The 17,554-nt window shown below is 38.1% G+C and overlaps 1 protein-coding gene and 1 non-coding gene across 3 annotated transcripts; both read left to right on the top strand.

Annotated features, from left to right (window-relative positions):
* Positions 1 to 1,170: 1,170 nt before the first annotated feature.
* On the top strand, positions 1,171 to 17,351 carry RTRAF (RNA transcription, translation and transport factor). 2 transcript variants are annotated; one of them, XM_065872025.1, is made up of 8 exons: positions 1,171 to 1,324; positions 2,934 to 3,058; positions 6,312 to 6,411; positions 10,725 to 10,811; positions 11,712 to 11,800; positions 14,006 to 14,074; positions 16,875 to 16,923; positions 17,036 to 17,351. In XM_065872025.1, exons 1-8 carry the CDS (start codon positions 1,264 to 1,266, stop codon positions 17,188 to 17,190), a joined length of 735 nt encoding a protein of 244 aa, XP_065728097.1. In that variant the 5' UTR covers positions 1,171 to 1,263; the 3' UTR covers positions 17,191 to 17,351. The 2 variants fall into 2 exon arrangements, with proteins under 2 accessions (XP_065728097.1, XP_065728098.1); XM_065872026.1 differs by having other exon boundaries at positions 1,207 to 1,324; positions 2,934 to 3,008.
* Positions 4,246 to 4,352, top strand: LOC136119490 (U6 spliceosomal RNA). Its single transcript, XR_010655490.1, has one exon. It is a non-coding gene; the product is annotated as a U6 spliceosomal RNA (small nuclear RNA).
* Positions 17,352 to 17,554: the final 203 nt, after the last annotated feature.

The raw sequence follows: 17,554 nt of genomic DNA, 5'->3' as shown, positions 1-17,554 counted from the left end.
GGTTAGGAGCAAACAACTTAGTTTTTTGCACTAAAGAGTCAACTCCAGAAAATAAAATTGAAAAGCTGCTTTCCCCCACTTTTTACCTTAGTGTGGCATGAAAGGTCTTTCTTGATCAGGTCCTTGCCTCTGTCCAAGTCTCATCAGCTGTCGTTCTCTCCTACCCTCCAGCTCCCATAAGCTCTAGCCCCTCTGGGCCGTGCTGCTGCTCACTCCTTCCCTTTGTACATCCTCTTCCCTCAAAACAAGTTACCCTTTTGACTGCAAAAGAGTGTGTCTGTGTGTCTGTTTATTGCTTGTTTTCCCTCAAGGGCCTTTTAAACTTCATGAAAGTAGAAGCTTGGTCTGTCTTGCTCACTGTTGTCTCTCCAGTGTCTGAAAGCAGATGGGACTGGATCCGAAAGGGTGTTAAATAAAAGTTTTGATTATTACTAGAAGGCAACGAGGACCCACTAAAAGATTCTAAGCATTAAACTGTTATGGACAGGTTTTTGTTTTAGAAAATCAGTATCATTGCTGTGTGGGGGAATGGATTGGAGAAGGCAAGACTGGACCTAAGAAATCAGACAATTAGAGTAAGCAAAAATGATGAGGGCCTGATTTGAGGCAGCATCAGTGGGGTTGGGAGAAGATGAGGGATTTGAGAGAGACATGAGAGAGAACAGCAGAAATCAATGAACTAGTGGATGTTGTAACTTCAGTAAGAGGGAGTAAAGGATAAGTCCAGGTTTCTGGCTTCAAGATTCTGGCTGCTGGTGATGTCTGGAACTATCACAGAGTATTACGGTTGTATGTTTACCTGTGGGTCACTCCCAACGAGTCGTAAAGGTACCTTGCTAAAGTCTTTGCATTAGCAGTGTTAGAAGAACACCTATTATGTAGGAGGCATATAATAATTAAATGAATGAATGAATACACTGAAAATAGTAAACAGTTTGTATGATCAAGACGGCGAGGAAAGCAAGAGGTAACTGGCTTCTCAGTTGCTTTCTGCCTATTGTACAACTAGGAGGCTGACAATAAAGTTTATTTGAGCGTCGACGTGCCCCGACGTGGCCCCGCCTTCGCAGCCGGAGCCGCTATTGGTGGGCATTGGCCAGCGGCGGCCGTCCCTAAGCTACGATTGGCTAAGGCCGCCGTCATTTCGGAGCGCCCGGCGCCCGCCCGCCCTCTCGCCGCGTCGCCGGTGTCTGTGCCGCCCGCTCCTCCTCGCCTCTCCTCTCCCGGCCGCAGCCCGGGGGACCGGAGCGAGCAGCGGGCACCATGTTCCGACGCAAACTGACGGCCCTCGACTACCACAACCCTGCCGGCTTCAACTGCAAAGGTGAGGAGGCGGTCCCGGGCCCGCCGCGCGTCAGTGATTCCCCCCCCGACTTCCCCGCCGCCGGGCCGCCGTTCTCTCAGCGCCGACACCTGGGCTCCCCACCCGGACCGTCCGCGGCCTTGTCTCCCCTGGACTCCTCTCCTCCCGGCAGCCAAGCACCTCTGCTTTCCGCCTTTCTTCCCCGGCTTCAGAGCCCCGCCACCCGCTCTTGCCTCGGCATCAGCACTTTCTGCACTTGCTGAACTCCAGACCCCACGCCCACCCCCCTCTCGCCCGCACCCTCAGCGCTCTAGAGGGAAAGTCTTCGCTTTTTGACGTAGCCCTTCAGCCCCGTGGTTTCCGGGTGATTGGGCGATACCTTGAGCACCTGCTGGGGGCCAGCACAGTGCTGGAATCCGAGGAAGATGCTGAGTAACTTGAAGACTCGTTCATTGCCCCTTGGGAACTAAGGGGTGAGGTGGGGGCAGTGGGAGCCCATCCGGCAGTTTGAGCTCGAGATAGAACGAAGTCCAGGACTGACAGTGTCGGGGCAAGCGCGTATAGGAACGAGCTAATGACAGTGTGTGAGTCGTGCAAAAAAAGTTAATAGCAGACGAGCGGGGCGGTTGAATTGTAAATACAAAGGTATTTGGGAATTCACCGCATTAAAATCGTAAAAAGTATTAACATTGCTACCCACTGCTACTCACCTACTACCCACTATTCATTTTCTTCCAGAGTTCTTGGCCTGTGGTAGACTAATAAGTTTGAAAGTGATCAAGCACAACCTGGGATGTTCAGACCATTGTATAAGTCTCAAGACTTCATAAGGGAGGCCTGAATTTGAATTCAAGCTTGAATTTTGTAATTGAAAATAATTTCCAAGCAGGATAGCAGTGTTTTGTTGATCTGTAGAAGCATGTTAATTTATAGAAACTTGTTTTTCTGCTTTGCCTTTTATGTAAGAAAAAAGGTTCAGTGGTAGTAGAGCTTAGATCTGAATTTGAATCTTTGAGCCTCAGGTTTTTTCACTGGTAAAATCGGGATATTACCTACCTGGAAATGGTGTGGGAGGATTAAATGAAACAACATCTGTACTTTTTCATGAATGCGTTTAATGTGCCGTAACAGTAAAAGACAATGGTAGTCAGTATCTTCTTTCTGTTTGCCATTTAATTTCTTGTACATTATGATTGCTGTAAATTTAATCTGGCCCAGTCCTTCCTCCTCTTCCCCATAGGAACTGGAATAATAACTGACACTTAAATAGCAAAACTGTGTGCTAGACACTGTTTTGATCCTTAAATATTTTATTTAATCTTCATAACAACCCTATGAGGTAAGTCTTACTATTACTCCCCATTTTGTAACTCAAGAATCTGAGGCCTGGAAAATTTAGGTAATTAGCCCAATTTCACACAACCACTAAATGTCTGGAGTCAACTTGAATTCAGGCCAGGATATGAACATAAGTCAATCCAAAGTCTGCACTTTCAACTCCTACTTCAAGCAGCTCAAGTAACTTCTAATTTTGGAGTTAAAAAAAAAAGTTCCACAAGACTGTTTGTGAAGGAAGTGTTTTACCTGTTACCTAGTGCTTCTCGTGATTTATATGGTGTTTTTATTGCAGATGAAACAGAATTTAGAAACTTTATTGTTTGGCTCGAAGACCAGAAAATCAGACACTACAAGATTGAAGACAGAGGTAATTTAAGAAACATCCACAGCAGTGACTGGCCCAAGTTCTTTGAAAAGGTAATGAGTTAGAAAGTAAAATAAAACGTACAGAGAACTTGTCTAAAAATTATATGAAGACAGGCAAGCATAAAATTACGTGTTCTTTTAAAATAAATGACACTAATAATGATCAGTGTTAGAAAAGCTAGACTTCAGGGATTTTACTTTTTTCTTACCATGTTTTTTTGTTTTTAAAGCAGATTATATTATCTCTTCCTACCAAGCATTCAGTATTAGATAGAAATAGTATGGTGAATCATTAGGCATGAGGGTGGAGGGGAGTATAGATAGAGTAGGCTGAGGATAGAGGAAAGCTCATGTGCCATAAAGAGTTTGAACTTGACCCAGCTGGGGAGCTGTCACAGTTTTAGATGATATGACTGGACTAGTCTTCCCACTCCTCACCTTTCCCAACCAATTCCTGGTTACTCGAAACTGTCAGCTTTAAGCTTATGTAGCTGGAGAGGAGGTGCTTATCCCCAGTACTTAGATGTGTGCCTGACATACAATAGAGAGACCTGTTTGTTTCATGAATTTATATATTTGTGTGTGTTTATTTGTATACATATATGTGTATGTATGTAAATGAATGATATATGAATATTCATTTCTCCATTTTCTCTATAGCAAAACTTACTCTGTATTCACATCCTTTAGGGCCCTATACCTGACTAGCCCGCTGCCCATTGAAAACTAACTTTATAGACTGTTAACTAATAAAGGTAATGGCACAAGTAGACACTCAAAAAAAAGGGAAGAAATAGTTTTGTCCAGAAACACTGAGACTTCTTAAATAAACAGTGACACGTATTCTCTAAATAGTAAAAATGGCAAAAATTAGAATTTTTACATTACGTTAAAAATAGAGCAGAGATACAGTTAGAGTATTATATTAAAATAAGACATTATTGACACGCTTGAAAACTAAGATTATGTCTTGATTTTGCTTATTTTTAACATACACAGTTGTCCCTTGTTATGTACAATAGAAATAATCCTAAAAAGATCTGCGTGTGTTATCTTATTTTTGTGGCTGGAATAACTTTCCTGTTGACCTAGTTTAATTTTAGTAATGTTTTTGCAGAAAACAGAGTTGTTTTCAAATTAGAATAAAAATTACATTTTACAGTATCATTATTTACATTAAACGTTTTTATTAGCTCTATTACTTTGACGAGATCTCTTTAAGAATATGAAAAGTAATGGTCACTTCAGCAGCACATATACTAAAATTGGAACAACGATATAGAGAGGATTAGCATGGCCACTGCGCAAGGATGACATGCAAATTCGTGAAGTGTTCCATATTTTTAATTGAGTTATTTGTAGTGAGGTGGATGGACCTAGAGACTATCATACAGAGTGAAGTAGGTCAGAAAGGGAAAAACAAATACCATATGCTAACACATATATATGGAATCTAAAAAAAAAAAAAAAAAAGTTCTGATGAACCTAGGGGCAGGACAGGAATAAAGACGCAGACGTAGAGAATGGACTTGAGGACACGGGGAGGGGGAAGGGTAAGCTGGGACGAAGTGAGAAAGTAGCATTGACATATATACACTACCAGATGTAAAATAGATAGCTAGTGGGAAGCAGCTGCATAGCACAGGGAGATCAGCTCAGTGCTTTGTGACCACCTAGAGGGGTGGGATAAGGAGGGTGGGAGGGAGATGCAAGAGGGAGGGGATATGGGGATATATGTATACGTATAGCTGATTCACTTTGTTGTACAGCAGAAACTAACACACCATTGTAAAGCAGTTACACTCCAATAAAAATGTTAAATAAAAGAATATGAAAAGTGACTAAATTTTCATTTACTGGTGTTTAGGTACCTAAGTTTCTAGTTTTATGAATTAGAGGATTGTGTAAGTTACATACTGCCTCTGACAATGGGCAAGTTTATTAACCATTCTGTGGCTCAATATTGTTATCAATAAATGGGAATAACAGTGCTATCTATCTCATAGGAGTGGTATGTATTGTTATTGAAATATACCTATGTACCTTTTCACAGAGGTGCCTGGCCCATAGCAAGTGCTATATGTTTATTAATTTCCCTGCCTCTACTACTATTATTGCTACTACTGGATTATTTTCCTTTGCCCTTCAAGAGTATTTTTGAAAATTTTGATAGCCTTCTTAAGACTTTGAAATATATTGTGAGGATTTTATATTTCTTATATTACATCTGTGGTGGCCCACTCACGTGTACAAGACAATACAGAGTTCCACATGTGGAAGGGTATTGAAGAATATAAAAAACTTTCTGATGAAAAACACCCAGAAATGACAGTAAAGTAGTATAACCTAAAGATAAATATATTGGAACTTACACAGATATTATCTTTCAAGGTGGTTTCTTTGGAATGATGATGTCATTGCCTAAAGCATATTTGGAACTTTTTTTGGAAATACTTTTAGATCAGGAGACATCTTTTGAATATCCTTAATATTGACAGTTTTTTTATACTTTTAACATGGATTTGCTTTTTGCCTCATGACTAAATCTTGTGAATGAGGTGCTTTTTTTTAAAGCAGGGGAATAAAATTTTTGATTAGATAATAAGTGACGGCTAAAAAGTGCTGATTCATTAATTATCCCCCAAAGAATTTCCAAAAAGGAGTTCCAGAAGTTTTGAGTAATGTCATTGTCGGTGGAATTAGATTTTAAGTTCCTAAGAGACTTATTTTAAGGACATACTCATTTGAATATGCAGCTTCTGACATTTATTCAAAACGCTTGTATGTCACATGGCTTACTCTATTCAGAAGCATTTCCACGATATGAAAGCTAAGGTTTAGATAATAATTGGTTTTGTTTTGTTTGGGGTTTTTGGTGTATCCTCCTTTTTAATTAAAGTCCTTTTTATTTACCTGCTCTATGTGTATTGAGACCTGGAATCAGAAAGTTTAGATTCAGCTCCCCGATTTAAGTCGTATAACTGTCAGCAAGTGTTGACCTCTAGGCTTCGGTTTTCTCATCTACAAAATGAAGTTATTCTACATCTAGGCAGTGGTGCCCTATCTGGAATCTGCAAAAGTAAAAATTTCAAAAAGCATGATGGGCCTACTTCATTTTTTTTCCCTGAGTAGTACACTTAAGTGTTTCCTTCCTTTGGGTTATATAATTGCATCAAAGTTTTAGTAATGTAAATGTTATAAGAAATTCTTAGAGATCCAAACCAAGGTCTCTTTCAACTCTACCATTTTTTTATTTTGTGACTTTATAGTAATAATGAAACCAGACTTTTTATTCCCCTCACAGTATCTCAGAGATGTTAACTGTCCTTTCAAGATTCAAGATCGACCAGAAGCAATCGACTGGCTTCTTGGTTTAGCTGTTAGACTTGAATATGGAGATAATGGTATGTTTTGTGGGGAATGTCTGTTTTAAAGAGAGAGAGGAAAGGTGGGAAAGGAGTGTAAAAATGTAGGGAACTTGCCAGTTTGTCTTACATTGTTTTACCTTTGGTTCATTTTAAGTTTTGTACATCCTCATCTCACTTTACAGCATCTGTTTAAAATTTTACTTTTTGTAATTATTCTTCTGTATCCAGCTCCCAAATTGTCTAGGAAAGAATTTTCTCTTCTAAAATTAGAGAGTCTCCTTACTGTCATAATATATTAAAAGCACTGGTTTCCATTGGTATTTAGATTTTTCTTTTAGAATTTGAAGGTGATGTTTTCTGAAGAAGAAGGCTAATTGTTTTCTCACAATGTCACATTACTTTGGTGAATTTGCCATCTTTCAGTCTGTACCTTAGCCTTTCAAGTTCACTTGTTGCTGCTGTCCCAGAATTGATAGGATTTCAAGTGTTGGTTGCAGCAGGTAATTTCACAAGAGACTGAAATATACATCTAATGCAAATTTGCAGTATAGGCCAAAATGTATTTATTATTATTGTTTAATGTTATTTTATTACAGATACTTGTATCATTGGAATGTTTTGAATGTTAGTACCTATAGTAAAAATAGTTTTCCAATAAACTGTTTTCTCTCAGGCCATTTCAGTTTGAAAGGCCTGCTAACATCTGAATGTAAGATCTGATTATCTTACTTTACCTCCATCCCCTGCATTTATGTTGTTCTCTTTCATGGGACTGTCAGTTCCAGTCCTCTTAATGATTTACGTTTGAAGCCTTTTTAATGTCTTTGGCCTCTCCCTTTTCCTCTCATTCTGTTCCATCCTTTTTTCCCTTGTCGTATCTTTCCTTCTCCATCCTCACTGCTGTTGCCCTAATTCAAGCTCTTGCCACTTTTTCCTGAGATTATTGGAATGTCTTTCACACTAGTCTCCCATCTATGTCACCCTCTAGTCTCATCCACATGGCCCACCAAGCTAATTTTTTGAAACATAAATGTTTTAGAATGCTACACTTTGTTTCCAAACGATAGTTCCTTTTACGTATTCAGAAACCATTGCTTTCCCATTTAACCCTATAGCTTTTTGAGTCATTCGCCACTTTCCATTTTGCTTATGTGTTACTTGCGCCACTAAATTGTAAGCTGATACTCAGCTTTGTTTCCTACATGGTACCTCTATTAGTTTCCTGTTGCTGCTGTAACAAATTACCACAAACTCAGTGACTTAAAAGACTGTTTATTATCTTACAGTTTTGGAGGTCAGAAGTCCAACATCTGTATTAGGACTGAAGTCAGTTTGTTGACTGGGTTGGTTCCTTTTGGAGGCTCTAGGGGAAGATGCATTTCTTTGTCTTTTCCATCTTCTAGATGCTGCCTGCATTCTGTGACTCTGGCCCCTTTATCTTCAAATCTAGCAGCATATCATCTACTAAACTCTGTGATTCTGCTCTCATTGTCACATATTCTCTGACTCTGACCTTCCTGCCTCCCTCTTATAAGGATGCTTTGGTTACATTGGGCCCACCTAGGTAATCCAGGATAACCCCTATACCCCCAATTTCAAGGTCCTTAATTTAATCACATCCACAAAGTCCCTTTTGCCATGTAAGATACCATATTCATAAGTTCCAGGGATTGGAATATGGACCTTTTTTTGCGGGGGAGGGAGCAGTCATGATTCTCTCTGCCACAGTACCTGACATAGTTTCTGTGTACAGTAGATGTGCTTATCAACTATAATTGCTTGGTAAATTCAATATATGAATGTTTATACATACTGGTGTGGAGCATCAACCAGCTGTTTTTTTGCTGGTTCTTCAAACTTAAGTTTCAGATGCCTTATGGCAGAAATCTTAAGGAAAGCTCAAAGACTTTTTCTTTACTATGGAGCCTTTAGCAAAATATGCCTGTTCTGGTCTGAGTTGGTGGGAACTCTGTTAGTTAATTTGCAACAAAGTATTCTCCAGCTTTTCAAGTGTTTTTCAGCTATTCCCACATAAAATTATAGTCACATCTCAATTTATTTCTATTTTACCCTTATTTAGTCCATTTGTCCCATTTTTATAATACTTCAACTTAGGTTACCTAGGTTGTACCAAGAACAGTAGATGCCATATGATTGTGTATCCTTGTAGTTGACTGTATTACTGTTAAGTACAGTTATTTCTCAGTGATAGCATGGTCTTCTTTAATGTATTAAAAAAACTGAGTTTGCATGAGACACTGCCCCTTATCTGTAGGAGGCACTGCTGTGCTTTTATGGTTTTACATTAATAAGTTGCATTCTTCTTGACTTTTAAGTTATTTAAAATTTTTATTCTTATTTGATAAAACCATTGTGAATTTTTATTGTTTATGCCTTAACGTGTTTTAAAGCCTTTTGCTAGCTTGTCAATTAAGGTGATTAAAATCTGATTTAAATTCTTTTAACTCTTTTGACATAATTTTAGATTTACAGAAAGATTGCAAGAATAGTAAAAAGAATTTTTCCATACTCAGATTCTGCAGATATTAACAGTTTACTTCATTTGCCTTATCCTTCTCTCTCTATATATATACATACTCCTAATTTTTTTGAAACCATTTGACACTAAGTTGTAAATGATTTCTCTTTTACCCTTATGTGCATTTCCTAAAAAAAGTCATTGTCTTACATAGCTACAGTACATTTATCAAAATCAGGAAATTAACTTTAATTCTTTACTGTTATCTGTACGTGAGATTCACATTTCACCATTTGTCTCAGTGTTCCTTATGGCAAAAACAAGCAAACAAAAACCTCCAAAGCAGTCCTGGATCATGTGTTACATTCATTCTCCTGAGTCTCTTTAGTCTCCTACGGTCTGGAATAGTTACTCAGTGCTTCAGGACACTGACATTTATTTTGTAGAATGTCCTTCAGTTTGAGTGAGTCTGATGTTTCCTCATGATTAGATTCAGGGTTTGTAGTTTTGTTAAGAGTAACACAGAAGTGATGTTGTGTTCTTTTAAGTGCATCATATCAGGAGGCATGTGTTGGTGATATGCCTCAATACTGGTCATGTTATTCTGATCACTTGGTTAAGCTTTCTTCAGTGTAAAAATTACGCATCTTGTGGAGAGATATTAGATGATTTCTATATGCTTCTCCTCTTCAAACCTTAGCTTTAGTATACATTTGATGATTTTTGCCTGAGTCAATTATTATGTTGATTATAAGGTGTTTTTCTAATTCCATCATTCCTCTACATTTATTTTTTTGTCTTTCCACTATAAGGAAGAGCTTTCCCTTCTCACCAGTTTATGTATGTTTGTTTATTCAGATCAGTGTAGATATGTGGATTCTTATTTTACTCAGTGGGTCTTAATCCTTTTTTGTCATCGTGTATTTTGATGTTTACATTGTTCCAGGTTTGGCCAGTAGCTCCTTTAAGCTAACTCCTGCCTGATTTAAATTTTAATCCTTTTATTTTCCCTTTTTTTTTCCATTAGCAAATCATATAAGTACTATAGCCAAAGATGGCATTTTGGGCCTTAAGTTTGGTGAATTACTATTAAATATTTTTATTTGTAAAGTCTTTTAAAATATTATTTAGTATTTTTCGGGTAAGAGTAATAAAATCTCCTTTTGGAATTCTGCATTTTAAGTCTCCATAAAATAAGTTTAGGTTTGTATATGATGGTGTATTTGAAGTGATTTTTTTTTTTTTTTTTTCTTTTTGTGGTACGCGGGCCTCTCCCATTGCGGAGCACAGGCTCCGGATGCGCAGGCTCAGTGGCCATGGCTCACGGGCCTAGCCACTCCACGACATGTGGGATCCTCCCGGGCCAGGGCACGAACCCGTGTCCCCTGCATCGGCAGGCGGACTCTCAACCACTGTGCCACCAGGGAAGCCCTGAAGTGATTTTTTTTAGAAAGCAAGGTTTTTGGTTTTGTATACAGCATTCACAAGATTTGCGAAGAAACTTCTTAGTGTGTTTGTATTTAACCTCATGTGACCTATACTTACCCTTGTCCCATTCTTCTACCCCTACCAAGTTTGACAGGAAGCTGAAAAGCAGATTTTCTCTTCTAAAATTTAGATAGTGTTTGAAATGTTTTACTTTAAGAAATGTTAATGAAAAGATATTTGTGTCTGATAATCATTTCAGCTTAATTAAAAAGCTAGTCACATTGTCTTCTAGTAGATTTTTTATTATAGCATTTTTGTTTTTGAATGCTTGGGTTGTCTTATGCTTATAACCAGTTTGGCTCAGTTAAATTCAGTAAATAAGCAACGTTTGTTTTACCTTAAGTTGAAGCTCTGCAAATTGTATTTTTGCTTATTTTTACAGCTGAAAAATACAAGGACTTGGTACCTGATAATACAAAAAATGCTGACAATGCAGCTAAAAATGCAGAGCCATTGATCAATTTGGATGGTAAGTTTATAAATGCATAAAAATGATCATCAACATTTTTGGTTTCTTAAATGTTTTTTACTTCCTAGAATGAAGTCTGGGTTTATTTGGTTTTAGTAGATTAAGAGTGTTTCATGCAGACAACATTTGTGTTGATATTTTATTCTCTGTGCTGTTTTTTACTGTCAGTTATAGTGTGCTTTCTTCCTCCTCTTGTAGCTGAATATCTGAAACTGAAAATGCTCTTCTTTCATCTGCTCATAGTAACTTGGGGGTTTTGATTTTATTTAATCATGGTGGTGATTGTTTGCCTTCCTGGGTGCAGAAAATATTTTTTCTAATCTAATGACAGTATGAGACAAGTGTTAAAATTTTTCATTGTTTTAAGTCCCAGATGTCTTTAAGTAATTCTTTCTCCTTTTAAAAGTATTAAGATTCTAATTACTTAGATTATAATATGTTAAATATTCTTTCACTGACTGACTGACCTGTAATTTATGAGTTACCCTTAATGAATTAATAAGCTGCTTGGATGCTCTAGAGCTGCTGCTTGGAGAAAAGGTTTTGGGAAAACTGTCCATTGAAGGGAATCTGTGTATTAAAATTAATAGCTTTGGGAAGAAAGGTTAATTAATAGTGTTATATAAATGGGCCTTGCAGAGAAAGTTACAGAACAAACCTCATGTGAGTTAATTTAGTCATTTATTGGATTGTTCACTTTGGTTGATAAGTAGGAAAACCATTGATCTCATCAGTTTACCTAATTTACCCCATACTGCTTTTGTCAGCAGCAATTTTAGAAATTAAAGAGATTTGTTGTTACTAGAAAATAAAAGTATTTTTTTAAGTTTATATGTTTACATATACGTTTGTAATTACATGCTTGCAGAGCTGTAAGTTTCCATTTTTAATCTTTTATAGTAAATAATCCTGATTTTAAGGCTGGTGTAATGGCTTTGGCTAACCTTCTTCAGATTCAGCGTCATGACGATTACCTGGTAATGCTTAAGGTCAGCTTCATATTCTCGATTCTTGACAAAAACTCTGTATATAATTTTAAAAACTTCATTTTCTAAAAATAACTGTGTTTGATATTTAAATCTATGGTAGAATGAGGAAAATGTTAGAGGAATGTGGGACATAAAGCAGATTTCTTGAATTCATTGGTTTTAGCTTGCCTAACAACTAATATCAAAGAGTGTTTACTGTGTGCCTGCCACTGCAGATGACTCATTCAATCCTCCCAGCAATCCTAGAGGTGGATGCTAGTGTCTTTTTAAAATATGTATATGAAGAAACTAGGACTTAAAGATAATAGATAAATAATGTTCAAGCTGACATAGAAAATGATAGTCAGGATTTTAATCTAGGCACTGGACCTTATGCTCCATTCTTTTCTTTTTTGGCCGCATGGCATCTGGGATCTTAGTTCCCTGACCAGGGATCGAACCCACACCCCTTGCATTGGAAGCAGAGTCCTAACCACTGGACCGTCAAGGACGTCCTGGTCCATTTTTTTTTCCTATATCACCCCACTTCTGTTTAATCAGTCCTTTTAAATATTCATGGTCTGTATTCATTAAGATTGTGGAAAATGCCAAACTTGTAATGGTGAATTTGGTCAAAAACATACCCCCAAATCTCTTTGAGGAATGAACGTTTCTGTCCTCCAAGCCCCCCATCCTAGATAGGCCACTCAGTTCATACCTTACAGCAGGGAACCTGATGGCCTAAAAGAGGCCTCTTATTTCTGAGTGGAAAAATATACTTATGCTTCAGAAGATTTATGTTGAGTAATTATGATAGTCTAGTGGGGGGAAGGGGAGGGGCAGGGGAGTGGTACTACCAGACTTGGAAGTTATTTTAGAAATTATTATTGATTTTATGAGAAATTAAAGAGCTTTAAATTACTTTAAACTGCTTTGCAGGAAATTGAATAATTTCACTCTACCCACAAGAGATCATAATTTATTCTCCTTTTTAGAATTGTATTTATTAAATGACAGTTGTAATATGGGAATATTCTTCTATTCCTAGATTATTATAATTCTCTATACTGAATCTGAGTGTTAACTCAGATTTTCTTAACTCAGATTGGACGCCAAGAGACAAAAGTTGTTTTTAGTGAAATTTAGCTCTTTCAAAGGCTTGTTCCTTACTCAGGCAATTATAGAAATTGCTTTGGAACAGTTCTACAGTGGTTATGTCAGCTTTAATCATAAACTGAGTGAGAGGAGAACAGACAATGCTAGCATATTTGGGGTACTAAAGTACAATATAAGTCAGTTATAATCAAAAGCTTTATAAAATTCTAATCCTAGCATGTTTGTCCTTTTGAGTTATTTTAAGAAGCATTCAAACAGTACATGACAATATGGAGAACATCCATATTGCAGCTGTGAGAATCAATACATTAACTGTTTGGCAACTGGACTGTGTAAATACATTTGCAGTTACTGTTAGATTGGTTTAATTCTTTTTCAAATGTAGCATTTGGTTTGTTTTTATTAAAAATAATTTTTCAAATTTTCACACTTATCTTGGGGTTGCAACTGTCATCCACTAATTAAAATTCCATGAAAAATCTTACTGAGTGTGAGCAGGTGCGTGTATGCATTTGTGTCTGCAGTGGTAAAATGCCTTGCTAATGAAAAAAATGTGTCCTTTGAAAGATCTGAAAACATTTTACTGTAATAAAGTGAAGAAAGCAGGGACAGTGTGTATGATATGCTACCCTTTGTATCAAAGGTGCGTGTGTGTGTATGTGTGTGAGTGTGTGTGCGCGCGTGTGCACGTGCACGTGCACGCACTTGCATATACCCCTGAGCGTGCTTGTAATTTGATAGAGGCCTTGTGAGTATACACAAGGATCTGGTAGCAGTAATTGTTTTCTGAAAGTATGGCTGAAGCTTGGATAGAAAGGAGACATACTTTTTCGCCATGTATCCTTCTTTATTTAAAAAAAAATTTTAGCACACACAAATTACCTATTCAAAAAACGTAATTGTTATGAACATCATTCCACATTATTAAATATTAGAAGTGAAAACTTTCATTACAGTAGCTATTTTTTTAATTTTTAATTTGCTGGGGAGTTTGTTAATGAATTAGGTATTTCTAATTTCATTAAATTGGGCATCCTTATTCTGTAGTCTCAGAGAAGAAAAAATAAGACAGCCTATAAAAAGTAAAAATACTATTTTGGGATTTCTTAGGCAATTCGCATTTTGGTCCAGGAGCGCCTGACACAGGATGCAGTTGCTAAAGCAAATCAAACGAAAGAGGTATGCTGTTTTTTTAATTTAAATAAATTCTAAATTAATTATTACTGAAAGTTTCTTTTGGTTGTCATGAGTTTGAACTTTGCCTGAGAATGCTTAAGATATCTATTCTGTGCTAGAACTGCCCAGGGAAAGAATAGCTTACTTCAGTGGAATTGAATTTGATTCTGAAGCAAACTGTATCCAGTCTTTTTTTTTTTTTTTTTTTGTGGTACGCGGACCTCTCACTGCCATGGCCTCTCATGTTGCGGAGCACAGGCTCCGGATGCGCAGGCTCAGCGGCCATGGCTCACGGGCTCAGCCGCTCCACGGCATGTGGGATCTTCCCGGACCGGAGCACGAACCCATGTCCCCTGCATCGGCAAGTGGGCTCTCAGCCACTGCGCCACCCGGGAAGCCCTATCCAGTCATTTTTGAGTGAAAAGTGAACTTCATGTTTATCTCACTTCATTACTTTTAAGAAGCCTCCAATAGCATATCCACAGTCTACCAGTTCAAAACCATGTGCCCAGTTAAAATTTCAAAGAACTTACCCTTGTGAAATTTACTGGGTTATTTTGACTAACTGCTAGAAAACAGGACACACCTTCTCTTTTTTAGTAATTCATTTTCTTTTCTGTTTAAGTCTTTATCTTCACCCTTTTGTTTCTTCAGAGAAATCTCAGTTTATTCTATTTCCTAGCATAAATCATAAAAATGTAACTTGTTAATAAATCTAGGATATTTTTAGATGAGCTGTCCTAGAAACCCAAATGCCCGTGAAGTCCTCTTGACTATGGGTCAGTACAGAGAATGTCCTCAGGGGTTAGCAGCTGCAGGTGTCTGATAATGCCCCTTCCTGCTACACAGATGAAGGTCTTGGGTACAGTCCACATTCTGGACCCTGGTCCTTCTGTTGTGCCTCCTTCACCCTCCAATTCCCCAATGTCTTTTGTCCTCTGATCCCATCTTTATCGAAGCCCAACAGTATTAAGGTTATTAATGCCGGGGCAGTGTAGTCTCCTCTGAAAGACACTCAGTTTCTTTTAAAGGTTCTTATTGGCTTATTAATTATGTATGAATCAGGCCACTGGAAATTGGATTAAAGATCAGTTTATTTCACCCACACTATAGAACAGACAGTAAATTGTTCTGGCATAATAAAATCATTCATCATTCAGCAAAATTATGCTTTTGGTTTGGAAGGCAGTGCAAATAAGGCCATAGCCAAATCTCTTTGCTCTTGTTTGCAAAGTAAAATTCAGTTTATTTTCAATGCTCCAAATCTGAACTTTAATGTCATCTCAAAAGATACTATGCTGGGCTTCCATGGTGGCGCAGTGGTTGAGAGTCTGCCTGCCGATGCAGGGGACACGGGTTCTTGCCCCGGTCCGGGAGGATCCCACATGCCACGGAGCGGCTGGGCCCGTGAGCCATGGCCTCTGAGCCTGCGCATCCGAAGCCTGTGCTCCGCGACGGGAGAGGCCACAACAGTGAGAGGCCCGCGTTCCGCAAAAAAAAAAAAAAAAAGATACTATGCTATAATAATACAGTGGAAGAGTTCTATAGTTGAGTGTTCTTGTTTGCAATCGTTCATAACTAGCATTTGGGACGTGTGGTCATCTTCAGGGGTGCCTGTTCCTAGGTGGTCTGTTGGCAGATGAAGGGAGAACAGAAACTGGTACCAGACTGACACAGAAAGCTACTGAAGTACAATTCCACTCTAGTTTTTTGCTAACAGAATTTTCATACCCATTTGTTTCTTCATGTGTATAATGTATTACTAGTGATTTTAAAGCATTTTGAGTCTGGGTAGATTTGCATTAATAATTAGGCAAGAAGTGAGTAGTGACAGCTTAGCGTTTGTAATGTTGAAAGTATAGTGACTTTTTTTAAAACTGGTAATGATTTTATACAGTATAATCAGCAGAAAGTCTAGACTGCCTGTCCTCGTTTTTATTTGATAGTTATTGTGAACGTTATACAGGTTGGCGCCACCATAGTCACCATCTCTGGTATATCTATGCAGGTGCTGACTGGTTAGCTAAATGGTTTAGATTCTGTTCATTTTCCTAGATGACTTCAAAGTAACTTTTAAATGAACTGTTGAAAGTTAATATAATCTGGTAAACATCATGCTTGCAGAAAAAAAGTTATGTATATTTTAGATTTGTTCAATTCATAAAGGCAAATCAATGTGCTCCGAAGTAAACTTGCTTGAGGAAAGTCATCTGAAGAGTAGTCCTGGGCTTCCTTGGTGGCGCAGTGGTTGAGAGTCCGCCTGCCAATGCAGGGGACGCGGGTTCATGCCCCGGTCTGGGAAGATCCCACATGCCGCGGAGAGGCTGGGCCCATGAGCCATGGCCGCTGGGCCTGTGCGTCCGGAGCCTGTGCTCCGCAACAGGAAAGACCACACAGTGAGAGGCCCACGTACCGCAAAAAAAAAAAAAAAGTCCTATTTGCCCAGTACACTGCTGCTTACTATAACTGAAACGGTGACAGTAGCAGCCCTGCTCAACGTTCCTTCCATAGCAGTAGTGACAGCACTTCTGCAAAAAAGAGCTATTGTTTTATATGCCTGGTCTTAAAGGATTGGATGTGTTATGGGACTAGCTGCCCACTACATGTAAAGGCCATTCTTTCCTAACTAGTTGTAGTAGGAAAAAACTCACTCATAAAAAGGCAAATTTAAAGAGAAAATTCTCAGGCACCTTGCCACTGCAGCTAAAAGGTTAAAATAATAGCTAGCTGCTTTTCAATTTGAGGTGAGAAAATGTGAACGAATAACTATACAGTCTGATTTTTGTCCTTTTTTTTCCTAAAGGGCTTGCCTGTTGCTTTAGACAAGCATATTCTTGGTTTTGACACAGGAGGTAAGTGATTTTGTTTTAATTCAAACTGTTTTAGAGACTTGGTGAATATTTGGGGGAAATGAGTGAATATATGCAAACGTTATTGATTAATGCAGTGTTTCTTATGAAACAGATGCAGTTCTTAATGAAGCTGCTCAAATTCTGCGACTGCTGCATATAGAAGAGCTCAGAGAGCTACAGACAAAGATTAATGAAGCCATAGTAGCCGTTCAGGCGATTATTGCCGATCCAAAGACAGACCACAGACTGGGGAAAGTTGGAAGATGAACATTTTAGGATTTCAGCTTCTCACCTACTTAGTACAGTTGGGAACCATGTACGCTTTGGCATGTGTTTGGAAATGTCATGTCTTCAAGGGAAGAATTCCAGAAAATTGACTAGAGGTATTTACCATCACTGCATTTTCTTTAATAAATTTGGGAAGGTGATTTTTTGTTTTTTGACCATGTGTTATGTTTATGTATTTATATAATTAATTAATCTGCTTCCTCCCTTGTGGTTTAGGTACATGCCACCCCCCCCCCCACTTCATTAGACATATAGACAATACAGATCCTTAAGTAAGTCATAGGAAAACTTAAAATATTTTATTGGAGTAATCTAGAAAATTTGAGAACTGTTACATCTTTTT

The sequence above is a fragment of the Phocoena phocoena genome, chromosome 2 (genome assembly GCF_963924675.1).
Source record: "Phocoena phocoena chromosome 2, mPhoPho1.1, whole genome shotgun sequence".
Lineage (NCBI taxonomy): Eukaryota > Metazoa > Chordata > Mammalia > Artiodactyla > Phocoenidae > Phocoena > Phocoena phocoena.
The sequence above is the reverse complement of the archived record's forward strand: the minus strand, read 5'-3'. Positions and strand labels throughout refer to the sequence as shown.